Raw genomic sequence first — 21,313 nt, 5'->3', positions numbered from 1 at the left:
CATGAAACTTTTATTATAAACTATTATTAAACTTATACAATATTTTAAAAACAAACATTTTTGGTCAAACAACATGCTGCACAATGAGCTTTACTGTTAAAATTAAAACATTGAATAAAAATTAAGTTTTAATCTTAATTTATATGTAGTGTTAGTATTATTATTACATTTAGACGTTTCTAAATTCTACTGTACAGCAGTAATATATTTCTTGTCAAGTTAAACCGAACTTTTATTTTGACGGGTTGCCGTGAAGACCGTGTCCTCATATAGGCAAAAAAACAGCTCGATCGTCACACACGTGCTTCAGCGCGCGCGTGTGTGTGTGTGTTAGTTTGGTAGGGGAACAATTAGGTGAAACACTGCATCTCAAACTAAATTTGTGTGAATAAGTTAGAAGCGTGAAATCGCAAATGTTAAAACCGTCCCGTGAGGATGCCGCGAAATCAGCTGTGTGTTCACCATGGCAACAGTAACTACACTGCGCAGCAACACAGTTATTTTTTGTTAGGTAAAACATAGCAAGAATACAGTAATGGATGTTACTGTACTCTTGCTTTGTTTCACTAGGGCTTTTTGCAGTTACTGTACAAACGACTACCATTTTTCTCTAAAACGACACACATTTGAGATAAGATGTTTTGTCACATAAAGGATGCCTTGAATGTCATGAAAATGATAATAACTCATTTTTGACCAAAAATGCAGTTACTGCCTTTTTGCTTTGTAGGGCAGTATAGGTGCAATCCAGGGGTTTATTGCAGATATTTCACACGTATAGTGTGAGCAGTGAAGTCGCAGCTCGATTTACTCGGTTCAGTGTGAGTAGGTACCGTGCTGAAATCGCAGTGTATGACCGCCTTTAGTCTTTCAAAGTAATTTTTTTTTTATAAAGTTCCAGAATTTCTCAATGTAGTGGATTTAAATGGGTACAATGATTTTAACAATGCAGCTTCAAAGGGCTATACACAATCCCAGCTGAGGAATAAGGGTCTTATCAAAACAAAAGCATTTATATACTTAACCACAAATGCACGCCTTGCACTAGCTCTGCGATGTGCAGAAAGGTCACAGTTAGCGTTTGACTTAGGCAGAAGTACCGACCCAGTGTGTGCAAAGACTGTCACGTGACCTCTCAATCATAATGTGTGGTGGTGCAGTGCAAGATGATCATTTGAACTTTCAAACTGTTGTACCCCACTGATGTCCACTATATGGAGAAAAATACTGGAATGTTTTCTTTTCAACTGAAGGACATGAACATCTTTTGGATGATGTGAGTAAATTATCAGAATTTTTATTCTGAAGCAAACTAACCCTTTAATAGACATCTAACCATAGCCCAAGTATAGACTAGTCATCAGTTAGATTTAAGTGGTTGGTTTAATTTCTTTGTCATTATCACGTTTGACTTTGCTTACACCAAGTTATTTAGGCTAAAACATGTTACTAAATTCAAGGTTATTTTTGGATAGAAGTCAGTTACTCTTAGTCAAACTATTTGATATGTTAACCTTGACAGTGAAATTAATGCATTACTTTATTTACACTAGCAAAACAAGTTACAAATCCTGTTACAGTATGATGAACTGAAACGTTTATCTAAACAGCTGCCCAAAGGAAGTCCACAAATTTAATTGGCATGATTACATGTACAAACAAGGAAAAAAGGACAGCTTAAACAAAACGGCTGATCATGTATCCTCAAGAGTTCATTCCATTGACCGTTAAAACTGGACAATTTAAAACCACATATCGGCACATTCTTTCTCTCAAAAAGCAGGCCCTGAAAACAAAAACTTAAGTTTGTCTGGCAATCATGCCGTTTACAGATAAGATCACATGTAACATACCATTAACTGTTTCATTCCTGAGCAATTGAACATAGTTTAAAATCTGCAACCTCTGAGTCTGGAGAACTGCTGTCGCTTCGGTCACTGTATGTGTCTCTGTGAACAGAAAACAACTATTTAGTATCATGCAAAGCTTGTCAAATAGCCACTGCTTTGAGGTCCCAACAAATGTTTTAATAGATAATGATCTACAGCTTCAAGATGGTTTGTATGAGGTCTCTTTTCCAAAGACAGAACCCAGCTTTTAACAAATTTTGGGACAAATTTTGGGATGACATTGGGATAAATATAGCTGCTTAGTCGGTCATACCGTGGCGACAACCGACAGCCTTTCTGGAGATAACCTGGAAGCCTCCCTGCAGCGGCCAACAGTAGGCCAAAGTATGGTGGAGATGGTTTTATCGGTCTGGATGTGAATTCTGGGTGATACTGGACACCAACAAAATACGGGTGATCTGAAACCAAAAAAATGTAGTGTCAAATTGATCAATTCTGTGGACAAAAAAATTGAGGGTCTATGGGCAGTCTCTGGCATGCTGTCGATTACTGCAAAAATGTAAATCACACTTTTGTTGATGTGCTTGTTTCAATTGTAACAAATTGTGTTTCCTTTTAGTGCTGGTACCACTGCTCTAGATGAATGAACTTAATGCTTTAAAAATCTCTTAAAGGAGTTCCTGTTTTTTGGTATCCTTGTGGAGAAAATTACTGGTCATGACAGGAGGTGAATATAACATTAGCGTTTCCACTGTCGGGCCAAAAAATGGGGTGCTAGTGCGTGCCAGGGCCAGTCGCGTTTCCACTGTCACTTCTGGGGCTTGATCAGGCCACGTTAGGGGCTTCCTCTGGGCCAACGGCCAGGGTTTTTTGGAGATGGTCCTCAATGCAGTACATGAAATCCACGGGGAGGAGTCGGATCCAGATCCAACTCCTCCCACCTTACATATACCTAAACCTACCCATCTCCGCCCCCTGATCCCTAAACCCACCCCTAATCCCTAAACCCACCCCTAATCCTACCCATCTCCACCCCTTGGATCTTGATCCGACTCCTCCCCGTGGATCTCATGTACTGCATTGAGGTGCTACTGGTTTTTTGGCCGCCGAATACCTTGGTCCAAAGCGGGCCAGCTCGGGCTTGAGGAGTGGTTACGAACAAAGTCAGAGTTTATCTGAGTCTGGAGACGGAAGCCCCGCGGATGATTCCATATACCAGCATTAAAGACTTTTAAAATCATTTTAGCTCAAAACTCACTTTCAGTCAGCAGCGAGTGTTTGAAAACCACCTTTTTGTGATTCGATGTGGATTCTGATCACCGTACAAGGCAGAAATATTTGCGATGCAAAAGACCATTACCATAGTAAACATGGTAAATATGACCACTTGAAAAAAATCAGACAAATCATATAGGCTATCACAACCGTGTATTTATTTTATCTGTCAGTACATCTGGTCTCTATACCAGACTGTCTGATATCCATAAAAAAAGTCATAAAACAAAGCAATTCTGGTTTTACAGGAGCTTCCTCTGTTTCTCTGACTGAAAATATTAGCTTCTCAGGTCGTATTTTTGGTGGCATATTCCTTCTAAATGTGATGTAAACATACTGTGCTTTGACTACAAATAGCTAAACATAAACAGACGCGACTGAATAAGTACGCGTGTCCTCTTTCTTTTGTGAAATAATGGTAAACCACTTTATTGCTGTGTGACTAATGTGCAATCTTAACACAAATTAATTCATTATGATCAATGTATCACATTTTATTGTAAACCTGTGGTAAAACATCGATTGTTTTGGTTTTAAATCCTTAAGTAAACAACAAAAATGGCCCGACGGTGGAAACGCAGCTTTGCTTTGGGCTCGGTGCTACGGGTCCGAGGCTATTAGTCCAGCCCGGCCCGTTGAAAGCCCTGGCCCGACAGTGGAAAAGCAGCTAATGTTAATAAGGTTGTTCATACTTTCACTTTAGTTCTTGTTCTTTTAGTTTTGAACAAAAAAGAAAATGACAGTCCTGGTTCGCTTTAAATTCACACTGCCATTTTAAAAACACCAAACCTAAAAATTCAAAACAAAACATTTTCAAATCATCTTGGTATATTTGAGAGTTTGTCTTGTGTTCTTTTACATACCATCCAGCTCTATGACCTCCATTCTCTCTCCCTCCACATCCTGACCCACAAAATGGAAGCCCTTGTCCTCAAAATGCTGCTTCAGCTCTGGGTTCACCTGCTCAGACAGAAGGAATAATACTGGGCTCATGCATGCTACTACACCTAAGGATATTACAAATCATTTTTACCATTATTGGGTGTGTTTACATAGAGTAAGTTTCGTCAATTAGAATTTGATCCGTACCCTAAACATTGCAATCCGATTTACGTTTACATGTGCATTACAAGATTTCTGAACAAAACTTAAGCGCGTACACAATGTTAAGTTGCCACCTTCAGAACCGGAGAAAGCCGTCGTAGAAAGAACTACATTGAGTATAATTGCTGTTTTTACCTTGAAATATTTAAAAAGAAAGCTGACGTGTCAAAAAAGCTTTTTTTTGTGTGGTTGCAAACATTCAATTTCATTCACTGACCAGTTTGTAAGACATGAGATGTAAATTAACGTGTTTAAAGGAGCTGTATGTAAGATTGTGGCCAAAACTGGTACTGCAATCACTTTCAAATTACTGTAGAGCGGTGTATCCCCTCCCCCTCCCCCCTGACTCGAGGTTGCCAGATAGGCTGCAGGATCCAGCAGGAACGTAGGCTGCTACAAGGAGCTTTCAACTAGAGCAGAGCTGGCAACCCGGATGCCGAAACACTACTGACTTCGTGATTGGTAGATAGGTGGAGGGTGGGGCTTCAGGCCAAAACACAAGATGACAACATCAACATCAGTTGAGGGCTGCAACTTCACTTTTTAAATGACAATATCGTGGCCGTACTACTGTTGTCAGTGATATAAGTATTTGAAATGAACATGATTTCTTAATGTCTAGAGACACATCAGGGCCATTTTATGATTAATTGAAATACATTTCTTACATACAGCTCCTTTAAATGTATGTTAACACATGTTAATGCACCTGGAAAATAGTCAGATTCAAGCATTTACATGCTTTTTTCCCCGTCGATGGGATAATTTCAGGTTTACATCACCCCTTTTAAATCCGATCGAAATCGGATTGAGCTCAGTTGGACTGATTGAGGTTTTCAGCCTTTTCAGTGTGATTGAGCTACTGATGGAGAAAAGGCTGTTATACAGCAAGCAAAATGACTAAGCAAACCCAACAGATGATTTACTGAAACGGATATTTTGAACTGATTCACAGAAATAAATCGACTTGCCATATCTAACAACATATTTGAAGCAGAAAAAAAAATCATATTGCATTAAGCGAAAAAAAAAAATCAATCTTAATGTACGAAAGGAGGAGGAAGGACTGTGAAATTGTCAAACAGTCAAATAAAAAGCACATTCAAATTTTAAGAGTGCTTAATTTATAGCACAGGCAAAATCATGACAGATTCAGTGTGAATACTCCCACAGTCCTATATTCACTATTACAGTGTACAACCACCTAAATTTTTTTTTTTTTTTTTGTCTTTAAAGTAGAGATTACGTACCTCAAAGCGATGTCTGTGTCTTTCCTCTACATAATCTACATCTCCGTAAAGTTTTCCTGTGAGAGAGAAATCATGCATTTAAAACTAGTTCTCTATTAAATCATCAATATCGTATTACAGTTAGTGAAATGCACTTACTAAGTATGCTGTTTTTGGTTTTGAAAATAGTTCGCCGTTTCCCCAACCGCATAGTTCCGCCCATTTGCCCTGGATTGTGCTCTGGCATGTCAATAACCTGTGAGATGACCAATTTAAAACATTACACAGTTATATCTCCTCTTGTTTCTGATCCAAAATGAACCAGAAATCCACATTTACTCACAACAGGATGTTTTGTTTCTGGGTCAAATTCCGTGGAGTTAGCATCTAGGTAAAACAGAAGAGTCACACATTATTCAACACTAGTGCAAAATGCCCGTGCAAAAGAATTTTTTTGTGTGTGTTTTTAGCAATTGTTGGTTTGGTGTGTTTGAGTGCTCATTGTTACAATTACACAGCATGTGCATGGTAGAATTTGTGCATGGTAGAAAGCATACTGATACTGACATAATGATGCATTGGAGGATATATTTAGAGTGGATACAGATACATGCCCGTGAAAGATAGCGATAATGTTAAGCATGACACAGTAATATATTTACATGGCCGTGAAAGATAGCGATAATGTTAAGCTTACCATAATTAAATAATATATTAAGAAGTAAAAACAGCTACGCTGTTTACTTCTTAATATCTATTTATAGATAGATAGATATTAAGAAGTAAACAGCGTAGCTTTAAATAAACATATTAAACTTTTACGCAGTTAATCTGTTTTGCAGTTCGTGCCTCTGTTGTTTTCGGTTGCAAATTGCTGTTCACAGGCTTGCAGTGCTTTTGGCCACATTTGTGCGCAAAAACCGTGCCAAAAGTATAAGCGCGGAAAAATGAAAGTTTGAAGAATACAGATCCTATTTATTTTGCATTAGCATGAAGCTGCAGCTTCAAAATGCATGAATTACACTTACGAATAACAGTTAAATGCTGCAAATATTTATTTCTTACACTTGAAGGGCGATTTACACCTTTACAAATCTTCTCTTCCACATGCAAATTTAATTTACGCTTGCAATCTTAAGGCCATTGCACACAGAGTCCGAAATTTTCGTATGCGTTTTTTCGTATTAGTGATTAGGTGGCTCTGAATTGTCAAAACACCATTCAAACTCCATTCAAACTGCTTGCTACGGATGCGAAAAACACAGAAAATCGAACCCGATTCGATTTTTTTTATGACGGACGAAAGTTTCGGAGGCAGTGTGCAAGCGTGATTGACATAACGTGAGGTCGTATTTATTTTTTAACGTGCGAAAATTTCGGACACGAATTTCTAAGTGTGCTATGGCCTTACCGTGTGCAATGGCCTTACCCTGTGCATGCGATTCTTTATGTCATAATTTTATCTTCATAGATTTGCTGTCACATGATCGGTAAGAGGATTACTATACTCGTTAAGCTCGTTAAAGCCTGCTATATATTGTTGAATAGGCAGGGCAACTATTTACCATAGCATATTAAACATCACATAGTTAACATAGCACATTAAACATCACATAGTTAACATATACATGCTAACTTCAGCGCGCATGACACATAACGTTAATAGCATTTACTCCAAATGATGGCCGTGGAAGAGACTGCGAACGCATTAAATATAATATTAAGAAGTAAACAGCGTAGCTGGCTTACAGATTCAGTTAACAAATGAATAAGCGCGACGATTCAGGGAGCAAATCTGCTTTCTTCGTCCCTCTGTCTCTGGTCCTGCGCTGTGCTCACTCAGTGTGCAGTGTGAGAGGGGGAGTGGCCAGCGGCTAGAGCGGCAAAAACCAATGTGTGCTTCTTTTAGCGATATATTTAGCGATATCTTTTGCATTTCTAATCCAAACAACGTCAAACTCGGCACTGCACTTACTCGTGCCCGTAGCAAGACACCTGTCAAGTTTGAGATCCATCGGACTAACGGTTCGAGAGATATGCGATTAACAGACAGACACACACACACACACACACAGACATTCCTGTAATTTATAGATAGATGGCTTAGTAAATGGAGTCATGAGTACAACATTCTTTTGTGAAGGAAGAACTTACCTGTCCAATCCAACATGTTCCTAGCAAATTCACACACAGCTAGCTGCATCCCCAAACACACACCTGAAAGATGAATGGTACAGATGGGTTACATTCACAGCCGCTCTAGGACATTGGAGTTAAAATTCATTTTTAAAGAAGTCCTACCCAGAAAAGGCTTCTTCTGTTTCCTGGCCCAGTTGATGGCTTGAATCTTGCCCTCTGTCCCTCGTACTCCAAAACCTCCCGGAACTAAAATACCACTGATGGCATGAGAGACAGCAGCAATAATATTAACAAAACTACATCAGGATAACTGGCAAAATCAAGTTCTTTAACCGTGTTTACGTCATCTTACTAAGCAGAATAGATGTGATTGATGTTAAAATGTGTATTGTATTTGGAAGCATTACTCACTCAGCACTGCAGAGTTTCTGCCAGGCCTCATGGTACTTCACTGGCTCTTCCTGTAATGTACTGGGCTCCAAATCTGCAGAGTCAACATACTAGAGAAAGAAGCAAGAAGAAGAGAAATATTTATTGATTCAATTGTATATTCAGAATTTAAAGATAAACTATTCTTTAAAAGGTAGAATTAGTAGTTCCATGTTCTAAACCAATTGCAATAGGCCAGTTTTCACCCACCTTAACCTCTAGTTTGTGGCTGATGGCGAGAGCGGAGTGCTCCAAGGCTTTGATCACAGAGGCATACGAGTCAGAGAACTTGGTGTACTTCCCCACCAGAGCAATGGAGCAATGCTCTAATAGCCTGTCCGATCTACCATACAAACACAATGCAGACAACATTAAAATAAGCCTTTGTTGGTCTTTTTTGCCTTCATCATGATATGAAAGAGATCGCAAAAGAGGATAATCTTAACCTATATGATCCATTATAGCTCAATATCAATTTATAAAGTGATCCTGAATCAGTTTTAAATGTGTTCTAACCTGTCTGACATCTCTTTCCACTGTGCTAGCATCTTCCTGGGTCTGGTTTCAATGGGCAGGTCTAGTCTGCGACAAAAGTAACCCACAACACCCTGGTTTTCTAAGAGCAGCGGCACTCTATAGATGGACGATACATCATGTACGCAGATCACCTATAGAGAAGACCAACTGAGATTATTGGGTTTCATTCACTAAGCTTACATACACACAACTTTATGCATGAAATTTGTGAACAAACGTTTTCACAAACAAATCATGATTACTCAACTTCCGTACTTAAATAAACGGGAAAAACACCGGGAACAACTTAAACCATATATACACAATCACATACTCAAAGATTTTTTTTTCTTTTCAGGAGAGCGTCTTGAAAGAGAGCATCTTTTTTGCTGAGATTGACAAAAGGAAATATTGTGTGGAAAGCCCTTAAAGTGGTGGTCAGAATTATTGGCACCCCTGGTAAATATGATAAAAAATGGCTGTAACAATCACATTATGAAATAAATTTTTTTCTCCAAAACACGTTGGCCACAATTATTGGCACTCATAGAATTTTTTACGAGTAAAATATTACCACCAGGGTGACTAGGAACATGAAATTGTCCAGCCATGACTTCTTGTTTCACATGAGTTTAAATATAAGGAAACACAAAGGCCAAATTCCCTTAATCATCCATCACAATGAGTAAAACCAAAGAATATAGTTCTGATGTGCATCAAAAGATTGTTGAGCATCACAAAATAGAAAGTGGCTGTAAGAAAATATCTAAAGAATTTAAAATCCCCCTTCTGACCATCAGGGCAATAATTAAGAAGTCCCAATCAACTAAAGATGTTATGAATCTTCCAGCAAGAGGACGTGTGTCTATATTGTCCTAATGGACGGTAAGGAGGAACGTTTGAGTGGCCAAAGACTCTCCAAGGATCACAGATGGAGAATTGCAGAGATTACTTGATTCTTGGGGGTCAGAAAGCCTAAAAAATATATCAAACAACCCCTACATCACCACATGTTGTTTGGGAGGGTTTCAAGAAAAATCCTCCTCACTCCTCCAAAAATAAACTCCAGCATATTCAGTTGTCAGACACGACTGGATCTTCAAAAGGGACCAGATTCTATGGTCAGAAGAAACAAAAAAGGGTTTTTTGGCAGCAAACCCACCAGATGTGTTTGGTGCAAACAGGGATAAAAAGTACCCCATGCCTACGGTTAAATATACAGCGGGATCTTATATGTTGTGGGCCTATTTTTTTGCTGGGGGTCCTGGACATCTTGTTCAGATAGATTATGGATTCTAGCAAATACCAACAGATAAAAAAATCCAAAACTGACTGCCTCTGCTAGAAATCTTATAATGAGCAGTGGTTGGATCTTCCATAAGGACAACGGTCCAAAACAAACATCAAATCAAAATCAAACAAAAAATGGCTAACTGAGCACAAAATGAAGCTTCTGCCATGACCGTCCCAGTCCCCTAACCTGAACCCTATAGAATTGAGTTCTAACTGAAGAGAAGCAGCACCAACATGAACTTGTGAATCTGAAGGATCTGGAGAGATTCTGTATGGAGGAATGGTCTCTGATCTCTTGTCAGGTGTTCTCGAAACTCATCAGGCATTATAGGAGAAAACTCAAGAGCTGTTATCTTGGCAAAAGGAGGTTGCAAAAAGTATTTAATAACAGGGAGCCAATAATTATGGCCAGCGTGTTTCGGAGAAAAGCATTTTTCATATTGTGATTTACCCCCCACTTTCAATTCTTTTACTTCAATGAAAGGTTAGATTTTTGCGAATTGTTTGAATGAAAGACCAAAAGGATAAACAATGCAGAATTATTTTTTACAGCCATTTTTGATCGTATTTACCAGGGGTGCCGATAATTCTGAGCACAACTGTATATGGACATGTTTTGGGTGTTTTATCCAAATTACTAACCTCGACCGCATAGTTCGTAAACTAAAAAGTTGTTAACATTAGAACGAGGTTAAGAACCAATTCATGTGCATACGCATATGTTGTTAATTAGGCAGGAATTTCTTGAGCAGTTCTCCTGTGCCTATAAATTCAATTATTAATGTATGAGACTCACTGTCCTCGAGACATATTTTAAATCAGCTTCAACAAAAAGCAGCATTTTACACGTTTTTTCAACACGTTCTTGATAATTACGTTTAATAAACGGTTTCAAACATTAAACAAACAGCTAAAACGTAATGTGAAAGTGGCTCATGGGTGGTTTTCAGTTCTGCGTGATCCAAACTAACCTGTTCAGGTTCCACGTGACAGAACATTGATATCTTCTCTTTAACAGAGTTTTCAAGTGGAGTGGAGCATCGGCACATTATCTGCAACAGCAAAAATAAAAGACACTCAAAACTCTCAGAGAAGATCGCTCTAAATGCATTCATTGTAGATTTCAAGCTAGTGACAATTTTGAACATAACACGTGCTCTATGAAACTTGACTCACCAGGTCAGGTGACAGTCCAAGTCCTCTGAGCTCTCTCACACTGTTCTGAGTGGGTTTGGTCTTCTGCTCTCCTGTAGCGCTCGGCTGGACATCACGATCGAGACACTATGTCATTCACATTTCCAGTGCATGCGTACATTTAATGTGATATGGTCTATAATGCACTGTTCTGTGCACGCTGACGTGAATGCGCACAACTCCTCACCTGTGGTACCAGACTGACGTGAATATTACAGAAATTCTCTCTCTTCACTTTAAACTGGAACTGTCTGAAGGCCTCGATGAAAGGCATGCTCTCTATGTCTCCGACCGTACCCCCCAACTGCAAAAAGACGTACAAAACTTCAGTCATCAGAAACCTGTTAAACTTATTATATTTAGGGCTGTTACTAACGATTATTTTGGTAAATGAGTAACCAGTGGATTATTTTGACAAGTAATCAGATATTTTTTGTGCTAATAAAAAAATAGACCTAAGCTAAAAAAAACAACAAACATATATAGGCAATAATATTTGGTTCAAATGAAGCATTATGCAAGTTATCATACGGGTTTATTAGAACAACACTTAAAATACATAATAAACATGACATAAACAAACATATTATGTACATAATGTATTATAACAAATCCCAGCAGAGGGCACCAATGGCCTGGTGTTGTTACACGCAGATTAAATCCGTGTTTAATATTGGAGAAACAACATATTTGCAAAATATTTGCTTAATATTTAGCCACCACTTTACGATAGAAATGCTACAGCAACTGTTCTTGAACGATGAACAGTTCATATTTTCTATAAGAAGAATATGTGGATATCAAAACATGCAAATTCAGAGCAAGGGTTTAAACTTATTTTGAAATCATGATAAACAGTTCAGATATTTAGAAACATTGATATATTCTCCTATGTTGGAGTAGGCTAATATATGATTCATCTTACAAATCTGATGAAATGGAGCACATTGCATTCCCAGATGAATGTTATAAGCAAACCAAACTCACAGCATATGCAGAGCTGGAGTTTGAGACGTGTTCTAAGCATGTAAATGATAAGTTCACGTGGAGCAGCATTTACTGTGAACGGAGCCGCTCTGAGACGCATGTAATTCAATTAAAAGGCTGCGATTCAATTAAATAAATAAATGCCCCTCGTGTTTAATATATACAAACACCATTTGCAGAAAAGTTTGGATATTTAGTAAAATGCAATAAAATCCACAATCTGGATTGTATTGCACTATGCTAAAGTATGGTTTTTAAATTGTTGTAATACATTGTGCAGACTTAGAAAACGGTCTAATAATGCGGTTCATGGTTTGTCTGTGGAATGCACCACTTTGGGTATTTTGCCAGTTACTCAACACGGGTAAATTGCAATCGAGGATTTTTTTAAAATCGACTACTCTAATTTAATCTAGGAATTGTGACAGTGACAGCCCTAAAATATTTACTTCATCTTTACTCACCTCAATGACGCAAACCTGGGGCTCAACATCATCAATATCTACAGGAACTTTAGCTTGACGCATCACCCACTCCTGAATAGCATCAGTTATGTGTGGCACCACTGGAACAAATGATTATACAATGAAACATATGGAGAACATAGACAAACACAGTATGCTTAAAGCCTATTTAGACGACTGTTCTATACACGTTAAGATCTACAGACAGTATGCAACATGTTTCTCAGTTTGTAAAACTGCACTTACAATGAAAGTCTATGGGACAAGGCATGCATGCCCTTGAATAAAACTTGAAATTGTTTGTTTTGAAAGTACAGCCACAAGAAGACATAAGCATTACACACTAGGGGTTAAACGTCGACTTGGAAAAAAATCTGTCATTTATGTGATGAAAGGAGTCGACTAGTCACTGATGACGTCATTAATAAACAAATAAGCCTGAACCTTGAGCTGAGACTCGAAAGCGGGTTGCCTTGTGCACAGCTATGGCATATGACACAGCGCTGCCATCTATGTGCGAGCTACTGTCTGTATGTGTGTGGGTTACAATGCAGCAGCGCATTAGTTTAAAACGCAGATTAACATACGTGTACATAAACTTTATTAAAGGTGCATTCACCCGATCAATTCTGAGCATCCAGATGGTATAATCAAACATAACTTGTGGAACGCTCTCAGAGCACACATTTATTTGTCATTTTAACTGCTGGAAACAGTGAAAAAGTGGACTTCAAAGATCAGCGACTAGTCGACGTCAGGCTTAAAGCGTCACGGCAGAGCATTAAAGTCGACTAGTCTGTGCAACCCCTATTACACACATTAATAATATAACACCCCCTTCTCACCCTGTACGGTTTTGCCCAGGTAATCTCCTCTGCGCTCTTTGTTGATGACAGACTGGTAGATTTTTCCTGTGGTCAGGTTGTTGTCTTTGGTAAGCCTGATGTCCAGAAAACGTTCATAGTTCCCTAGATCCAAATCAACCTCTCCCCCATCATCCAAAACAAACACCTCACCTACAAAAAACATTTATATACAGACCAATGAGTTCTATGATTATCGTCCATATAAATAATAAAGATGCTTTATAAAAAGTCACACCTCATGATAATTCTTTACATTTTCTGAAAAAGGTGTATAAGTGGTCGGTTACTGTCCACCCTAAAGTCTCCAGGTATCTCCAGTATCTCTATAGATATATCAGGTCCCAAAATAAGTGTTTAAATGTACTAATTTCTGTCAATCCAAATGAATCCAATCCGATTTTTTGGGATTAAATACCACAATCTGATTCACATATCCATTTACAAGTGCATCCAGTGTTTCCCCTACCATTGTTTTAGGGGGGCGGCCCGCCCCCCCCAAAACGACCCCCCGCCCCCCCTAAAATGCTGACGAAATCCAGTCATAAAAAAGGAATTTACCCGGAATTTCACGGAATTTGTAAATCTTTTGAGGAATAAATAGAAAGCAGTTCAGTACACTTGAAATCAAATCACGATGTAGACAAGTGTGTGTGGATATTAAACCAGAAAGACGATTTAAATACGAATCCTGCTTGTTCTGTGTGAATGAATGGTGCAGCCGACGCGCAGTTTCATTTAACGTTACCACACACACACACACAGCTTTGTTTTTGTGATATATGAGGACATTCCATAGGCGTAATGACTTTTATACTGGACAAACTGTATATTCTATCCCCCTACACTGCCCCTATCCCTAAACCTACCCATCACAGGAGACATGCTGCATTTTTACATAAAAAAAAACCCATTGTTTTTTATGTTTTTTAAGCTATTTGAAATATGAGGACACATGCAATGTCCTCATATATCACGTGTAAGTTGTAATACCAGTGTAATATGCATGTCATTATACACATTTGTGTCCTCATATATCACAAAAACAAACACACACACACACACACACACACACACACACACACACACACACTGAAGCACGTGTGACGCTTGCGCTGTTTTTTTGTGCCTATTATGAAGACACACATGCATGAACTTCCTCTCCACTCCGAAAGTCACTTCGTGATCATTTAACCGTTTCATTTGAGAAAAACGCTCATCATGACATAAACACACAAACTCAAAAGGTCTTCACGGCAACCCGTCAAAATAAAAGTCCGGTTTAAACTTGACAGAAATATATGTCCCAATGTAATAATACTAACACTAATCCAAATAAAGTATCATCAAAACTGAATTTAAGGAATAATCCATGTTTTAATTTTAACAGTAAAGCTCATTGTGCAGCACGTTATTTGACAAAAAGTTTATTTAATTTCATATGATTAAAATTGATGATAAATGATAAAATTTGTGTTTTATGTCTTCATTTTATTACCAGAAAAAACACAACACAGAGATAGTGAAATTTATTTTCATATTTTTTTTTTAAATGTTGTATAAGTTTAATGATTCATAATACATTATTTCAATTAATTAGACACACTTTTTGATTGCTAAAAAATGTACACCATGTATCCGTAACACACCCGCTCCGCAACACTAGCAGTCCCCCCCCCCCCCCCCCCCCCCCCCCCTGAAAAAAATCCTAGGGGAAACACTGTGCATTATTCACAAACAACTTCAGTGTAGGGCTGGGCGATAAATCGATTTTATCGATTAACTCGAATGTGTAGTTTACGCCGATTTTTTTGAATGAAAATCGGTTTTCTCTTTAACAACCGCCGACGCGCCAATCTGGGCTCCCGTAGTTCCGACCGGGCTCAGCGCTTGCCATGATAGAGATACACAAACAACATGGCAAATGAACAAGACCGCGGCAGCAGAAGCACACCCGCCGAAAACATTTACAAACTGAGTCTGCAGGGCCGCCAACTCTCACGAGTTCACTGTGAGAGACGCAATTGTCACTTTTTACACGCTCTCACGCACACATCCATTTTCTAACGCAGAGAAACATCGCGCAGAAAAGATCAAGAGGACACTGACACCGACAGACTAGACAGAGCAGGTTACTATTGATATGAAACAGATTCTCAGCTCTCAGATTCGGTCAATTTTAATGCGAAATTCAAACAATAAACACAGACAGTTTTGGCGCTTGTAAATGTGACGTGAAAGATCGCTGACAGATCTAAGTTCAAGCGGCACATGAACCGATCATCTGTTACTCTTTACTAAGTACTAACTTACCCAAATGTAGCTAATAAAATCGATCGATCAGTGTTTTTCAACCGCGGAAAGATGTCCATAAAACAGCTGGAGAACAACATATGTCACGTAACGTTACATTTACCTCAGGATGCCTTTTAATGACCCATAGCACGCATGTTAGTTGGACTTAAAATAATTGCTATAGAGAGGAGTATTTTGCTAAATATGATAACTATATTACACATTTATTATATTTTACCTATATCATTAAAATATTATAACGTTGTTTGTTATTATAAAAAACGCATTGTTTAATTTGAGTTAGTTTTAACCTTTAATAATAATAGCTGACACAGGGCTCTCTGTATGTTTACAGCATTAGGTGATTTATTTTTGGAGAACAATTAACATAACACATTAACGTATCTACTGTACCTAATATTTATCCAGAGGAATTGATATTGAATCAATATCAGAATCAAAATCACAAGAATTGAAATTTGTGTTAAGCAATAGTAGCATACCAGTCTTTTTGTACCATGTAAACATTGTGTTTATAGTTAATAAACTTGATACAATTATGTTTAGTTACCAAATAATTTGACAATCACAATAAACTTATTGTGATGCAAGTTTTTTTTTTTTTTTTACACATCCCCCCCAATCCACCCATTTTATGTTATGTTACATTTACATTTACAATGACAGGGCCTGCCCTCTTGTCTTTTTGGCTTGTTGTTTCTGATTACACTTTAATCCAGATAATATCACAGAAGGGAATATCAAAACAAAATAAAGTTAAAACTTGTTTTGAACAATTTCTTTGCCATCTGCAGATTGATTTTAAGTAGGGAGAGAAAAAAAATCGATTTAAATCGTAAATCGGATTTTTTGCGAAAAAATCGGGGTTTTTTTTTTTTAGGCCATATCGCCCAGCCCTACTTCAGTGTGTGTGCAGAAACAAAGAAAATCTCCATTAAGAATTTAACCTAAGCCTTTACATGAAGGTTTTCAGTTCAATTGAGCCATCTATACGAACTGATGATTATTTAGTTCCATGTAAAACGTCTTCGAAGTGGAAGGAGCTTTTATGATGAGTTGTGTGAGATTACCGTGCTCATATGGCGAGAAGGTTCCTGCATCTATGTTGATATACGGGTCGATCTTGATGGCTGTGACACGCAGGCCGCAGGACTTGAGAATCGTGCCCACACTGCTGGCTATAATGCCTTTCCCAATGCCGGAGATCACCCCGCCCGTCACCAGAATATACTTCATACTGCTAATCATGTGCTGGATAAATGAAAAGATATGATAGGATATGATTATTCTGACAGGAGAGAAATTTTTTAAAAATAAATAACATACTGTGATCATAAAACCACTGTGCAGAATTTAAAGTAACATTAATTTTATTGTTTCTTGTTCAAATAAAAATCACAATCATTTAATGAAGATCAATTTCTAAGTTTAATCTTGTCTTACAGAGCCAAATTCCATCTCATGAGCAAGCACTCCACAGTGATGACACCAACAATATCAATTCTCTGAAGAAACAAACAGGCTTAATTGTGAAACACTTTGACTAGATATCAAATCAATGGTTTCTTCAGAGAACACCGTTTCATTAATCATCAAACATTAACAACATTGCAGATACACAAATACATATATTGCTTAAGCTTTCAGTGCATGAGTCACTCACTGCAACACATACAGCTGATCATTTACATGATGTTGTGGACATGAGGAAGATTTGGATCCTATTCCTGACAAAAATGTTAACCATACTCTTATGGCACCGTGGCAACCAGAAGTTTCCGGCAAAAATGCCATAGTTACTTACTTTAGTCACTGCTACTGACATATAAATAATGACCAATATTAATTATTGTAACTTAAGAAGATCGAAATATTCAGAAACATTCTTGTTTTATTGATTCATTGTTTGATGACAGTGTTCGTACCAATGAAGCTAGCACACTTTAAAAACAGCAGTAACTGTGGTAATAACTCTGAATACCATGGTAAATTATAGGAATTTCGCTTCTCAAATCTCAAATGTATAAGTGGTAACTTTAATTAGGCAATTCAAATTCAGCCATCATCATAATTCATACATGCATGTACCATGTGCTAACAATAGGACCACGAGTTTGTTACACACTATAAAGGCTACAACCCCAATTGTTATAATTGAATAAAGAACAAGTTCGCATTATTGTATTATATAGTTTGTATACTGTGTTGTGTTGTCACTAGGTATGATCTATGGGTATGATCCACATAACGTTACTTCGCTTTCCACAGCAAAGCTAAGAAACGAATAACTTACCAAATGATTTGAAGATGCGTTGTTGGGATACTTGGTTAATAAGTTGACTGGCTTGATGCGACAGATCTTCAACGATCTCTGCAGAACAATAGCCGTTGTTGTAAAACGATTATAAACGTGTTCACAACACACTCAAGCACAGTGCTCATCTACACGTGCTGCTCAACCTCAGTAGGGGAAAGCTACGGCAAAACGGAGGCGCGTTTCGTAAATGCAGAGTGGAGTTTTGTTAGGCGCCCGAGTTGCGAAATCATGATGAATATTAATGACGCACTGTGACGTTTACAGAATAGGCGTAACTGATTTGCTGGAAAGGCAGAGGCATATAAGGTGTGTTCGACTTCATGCAGCTCTGCGCAGACCGATCGGGAGTAGGAGGTCTCTGCGGAACAAAAGTGGGTGTTTCTAAATTTGTGGGTGTTTTCACACTGGTGGGTGTTTATAAATCATGCAATGGAAATTATGCCCTTCTCCCGACCCCACCCCTAAGACCTACCCACACTGTGGCGTGGGCAAATCAGGTAACGCGGTTGAAAATGCCCCTATGTTTATGGCCTCGCCCCCTGATCTGGTAACTCCTATAGGCTTTATGCCGAGCGTCACGTGACCAAACCGGAAAACGGGTCTCATTGCATCCGCTTGTCAGAGAAAGTGTTAACGGCCGTAAGAACTAACTACGATATCTATGGATGTTTAAGGTAATCAGCTAACCTACTAAGTTCACTTTGTTATTGGTGTTTTATGCTATTTAAATATCTAAACGTTAGTGTGAAGAAGAAAAATTTAAAAACTTTTAAATATCAATCTGCACATGCGAGGGACATTGGTTATGCTCATTTTTGCTTGCTCCTTTTAAGTAGTGATGGGCAGATCGAGGCTTCGTGAAGCAATGAAACAGTCGAAGCAAATGTGCCATTTTGTTTCGAGGCTTCGAATCAATCCGAAACCCGTCTCCACGGTGACACCTAGTGGTCACTCGCAGGTGTTGATCTGAAACAACCTTTACAAAGAGCTAATAAAAAAATGTGTTGGTTTTTTTTTTTATTATTGTATTTTTGTAATATATGAAGCTTGTAACCTGTAGTCTCTTCACATTGCATAATGTGATTTTGGTCATGAAAAATGAATATTAATAAAAATAAATCAAGCCACAATGTCTCCCTTTCTTATAGATTTTTATTCAAAAATATTAATTTCTCTGCTGTTGAAGGACTCAGCCTACTTCTTTTTTTACAGATAATTTCTCCAGCCTTTGAAAAAATTCTCTCACAAGGGACACTTGTTGCTGGCATACAAAGATATTTTTTAGCTAGGACATACAAATGAGGAAAGATTACTGCTCTCTCTTTCCAGTAAGTTAGAGGATCATGAGTTCTGGGCAAAAACGCATCGCTGAGGTATTTTTTCACTTCCACTGTGGCATCAGCTGTAGGATTGTGTATCATCTGGGTCTCACGGATACGATTGTCAAAATGTTCCCATAAACTCTTGTGTTTCAACTGGTGTTGATGATGATGGGCCTGATGTTGACATTTGTGGTTCTGAATTAAAAGAAAACGGCAATTAGTAACAAATCATAAACTGACAACACATATGAAGTATAAATTTCATGAATCACATTACATAAGATAACATAGACTGAAACTCACCAGGAGTTGTGTTTGAACGCATCAGTGAAGCACACTCCAGTGTGATGTGCTTTTCAGCATCCAGGGCTTTGGCAGGATGTCAGTAGCAGGCCTTGGTACAGGGGGAACACTACCATCCTCTGCACCCTGCAGAATGGCAGGATGAATGCTCCTCAAATGGCGCATCATGGATGATGTATTGTTGCAGTAGGCTAGCTGCCGATCACAATACACACATCTCACTTTATTTGGGGTTTCCAAATGGAAATGCTCCCACACCACAGATGTACGGCATCTCTTCTGTGGAGCCTCCATCTATCTATCTATCTATCTATCTATCTATCTATCTATCTATCTATCTATCTATCTATCTATCTATCTATCTATCTATCTATCTATCTATCTATCTATCTATCTTATATGTAGCCTATCTATCTAATAATCTATATGTATCTGTAATATATGTATCTATCTATTAATCTATATATATATATATATATATATATATATATATATATATATATATATATATATATATATATATATATATATATATATATATATTTCTATCAATGCATCTATTAATGTGTCACTATATGTACTCTGTGTGTCTCTAAGTCAATGTGTAAATGTAAATTAAATCCTAAATATAACTAAACAAATCGCACTATAAATGTCACTATATCACCAAAAATCCGCTATCTCAAAACCAAACTCCTCTCACAAAAACCCACGATATGAAAATGCGTTGACAAAACTTTTATACTGTGTGATTGTGTGATTTGTTCCCGAACCGACCAACCCTGATTCGGAGGAGCACTCCACCTGATGAAACACTTAGGGCCCTTTCACACCTACCTTGTTTGGTCCGGACTTTCGGACTTTCCAGTTTGGTCCGAATCAAAATTACAGGTGTGAAACCTCCCCCGGACCGGACCAAACAGATGAAATTTGGTCCGACGAAAAGAGGTCTCGGTCCGGATCAAACTGAACAAAGGTTTGGTTCGTTTCTAGTGTGAAAGCATTTCTGTATGGTTCGGACTTTCAGACCTTTTACAGGAAGTTCCGGTGGTTCGCGCATAGCCGAAAACAGAAGGTGGCAGGAAAAATGAGCCGTGGCACATGGGGAGAGGAGGAGACGAGACGAGGTTTTTAATTGAAGTATGGTCTGATGACATAAGAAGTCAACTTGCAGTCTTCTCCTCCTTTCCTGCCTGCGACGATAAAATGTTCGCACGACGAGGACGTTCATTTGGCGAATTTGAACTAGCCTTGTGTATAGTTGGTGCTGCAGGTAATTATGCCATAAAAATAACAATATAGTTGCAACGATATGCGTCTGTTCATTCATGTTGTCAAAGTTACCCACCGAATTGACAACACGCTGACGTCAGACGCACGTCCATTGACAGCAAGTCGATTAGGCTTGTTTGAGATGAGCAATTGAGATTTGAGACCAACAGAGCCGGACAGTAACGGAGTACATTTACTTGAGTACAGTACTTAAGTACAATTTTGAGGGATCTGTACTTTACTCGAGTATCATTTTTGGGGAGTACTCATGACTTTACTCAAGTACATTTGAGAGGCAAATATTGTACTCTTTACTCCAATACATTTCTATCCATAACCGTGAGTACCCGAGTAAAAAAAAAACAAAAGTAAAAAAAAAAAAAAACCTTGGAAACCCTCAATTTGTTGTTTCCCTCTCAAACGTGATTGGATTGTGCAGG

General features: G+C 38.2%; 1 protein-coding gene across 1 annotated transcript; it reads right to left on the bottom strand.

Moving 5' to 3' along the window:
- Nucleotides 1-1,619: 1,619 nt before the first annotated feature.
- Nucleotides 1,620-18,140, bottom strand: ctps1a (CTP synthase 1a). Its single transcript, XM_056243302.1, has 18 exons — nucleotides 17,953-18,140; nucleotides 16,730-16,910; nucleotides 13,326-13,496; nucleotides 12,481-12,581; nucleotides 11,217-11,333; nucleotides 11,012-11,095; nucleotides 10,807-10,887; nucleotides 8,543-8,694; nucleotides 8,237-8,369; nucleotides 8,009-8,097; nucleotides 7,760-7,854; nucleotides 7,613-7,675; nucleotides 5,802-5,845; nucleotides 5,618-5,714; nucleotides 5,480-5,535; nucleotides 3,989-4,085; nucleotides 2,164-2,308; nucleotides 1,620-1,949 (listed from the first exon to the last, which is right to left on the bottom strand). The coding sequence occupies exons 2-18, from the start codon at nucleotides 16,905-16,907 to the stop codon at nucleotides 1,865-1,867; spliced, it is 1,788 nt and encodes a 595-aa protein (XP_056099277.1). The 5' UTR covers nucleotides 16,908-16,910; nucleotides 17,953-18,140; the 3' UTR covers nucleotides 1,620-1,864.
- Between the last annotated feature and the right edge of the window lie 3,173 nt (nucleotides 18,141-21,313).

This window comes from Rhinichthys klamathensis, unplaced genomic scaffold (genome assembly GCF_029890125.1).
Source record: "Rhinichthys klamathensis goyatoka isolate OS25496 unplaced genomic scaffold, OSU_Roscu_1.1 h1tg000785l_1, whole genome shotgun sequence".
In the NCBI taxonomy this organism is placed as follows: Eukaryota; Metazoa; Chordata; class Actinopteri; order Cypriniformes; family Leuciscidae; genus Rhinichthys; species Rhinichthys klamathensis.
The sequence above is the reverse complement of the archived record's forward strand: the minus strand, read 5'-3'. Positions and strand labels throughout refer to the sequence as shown.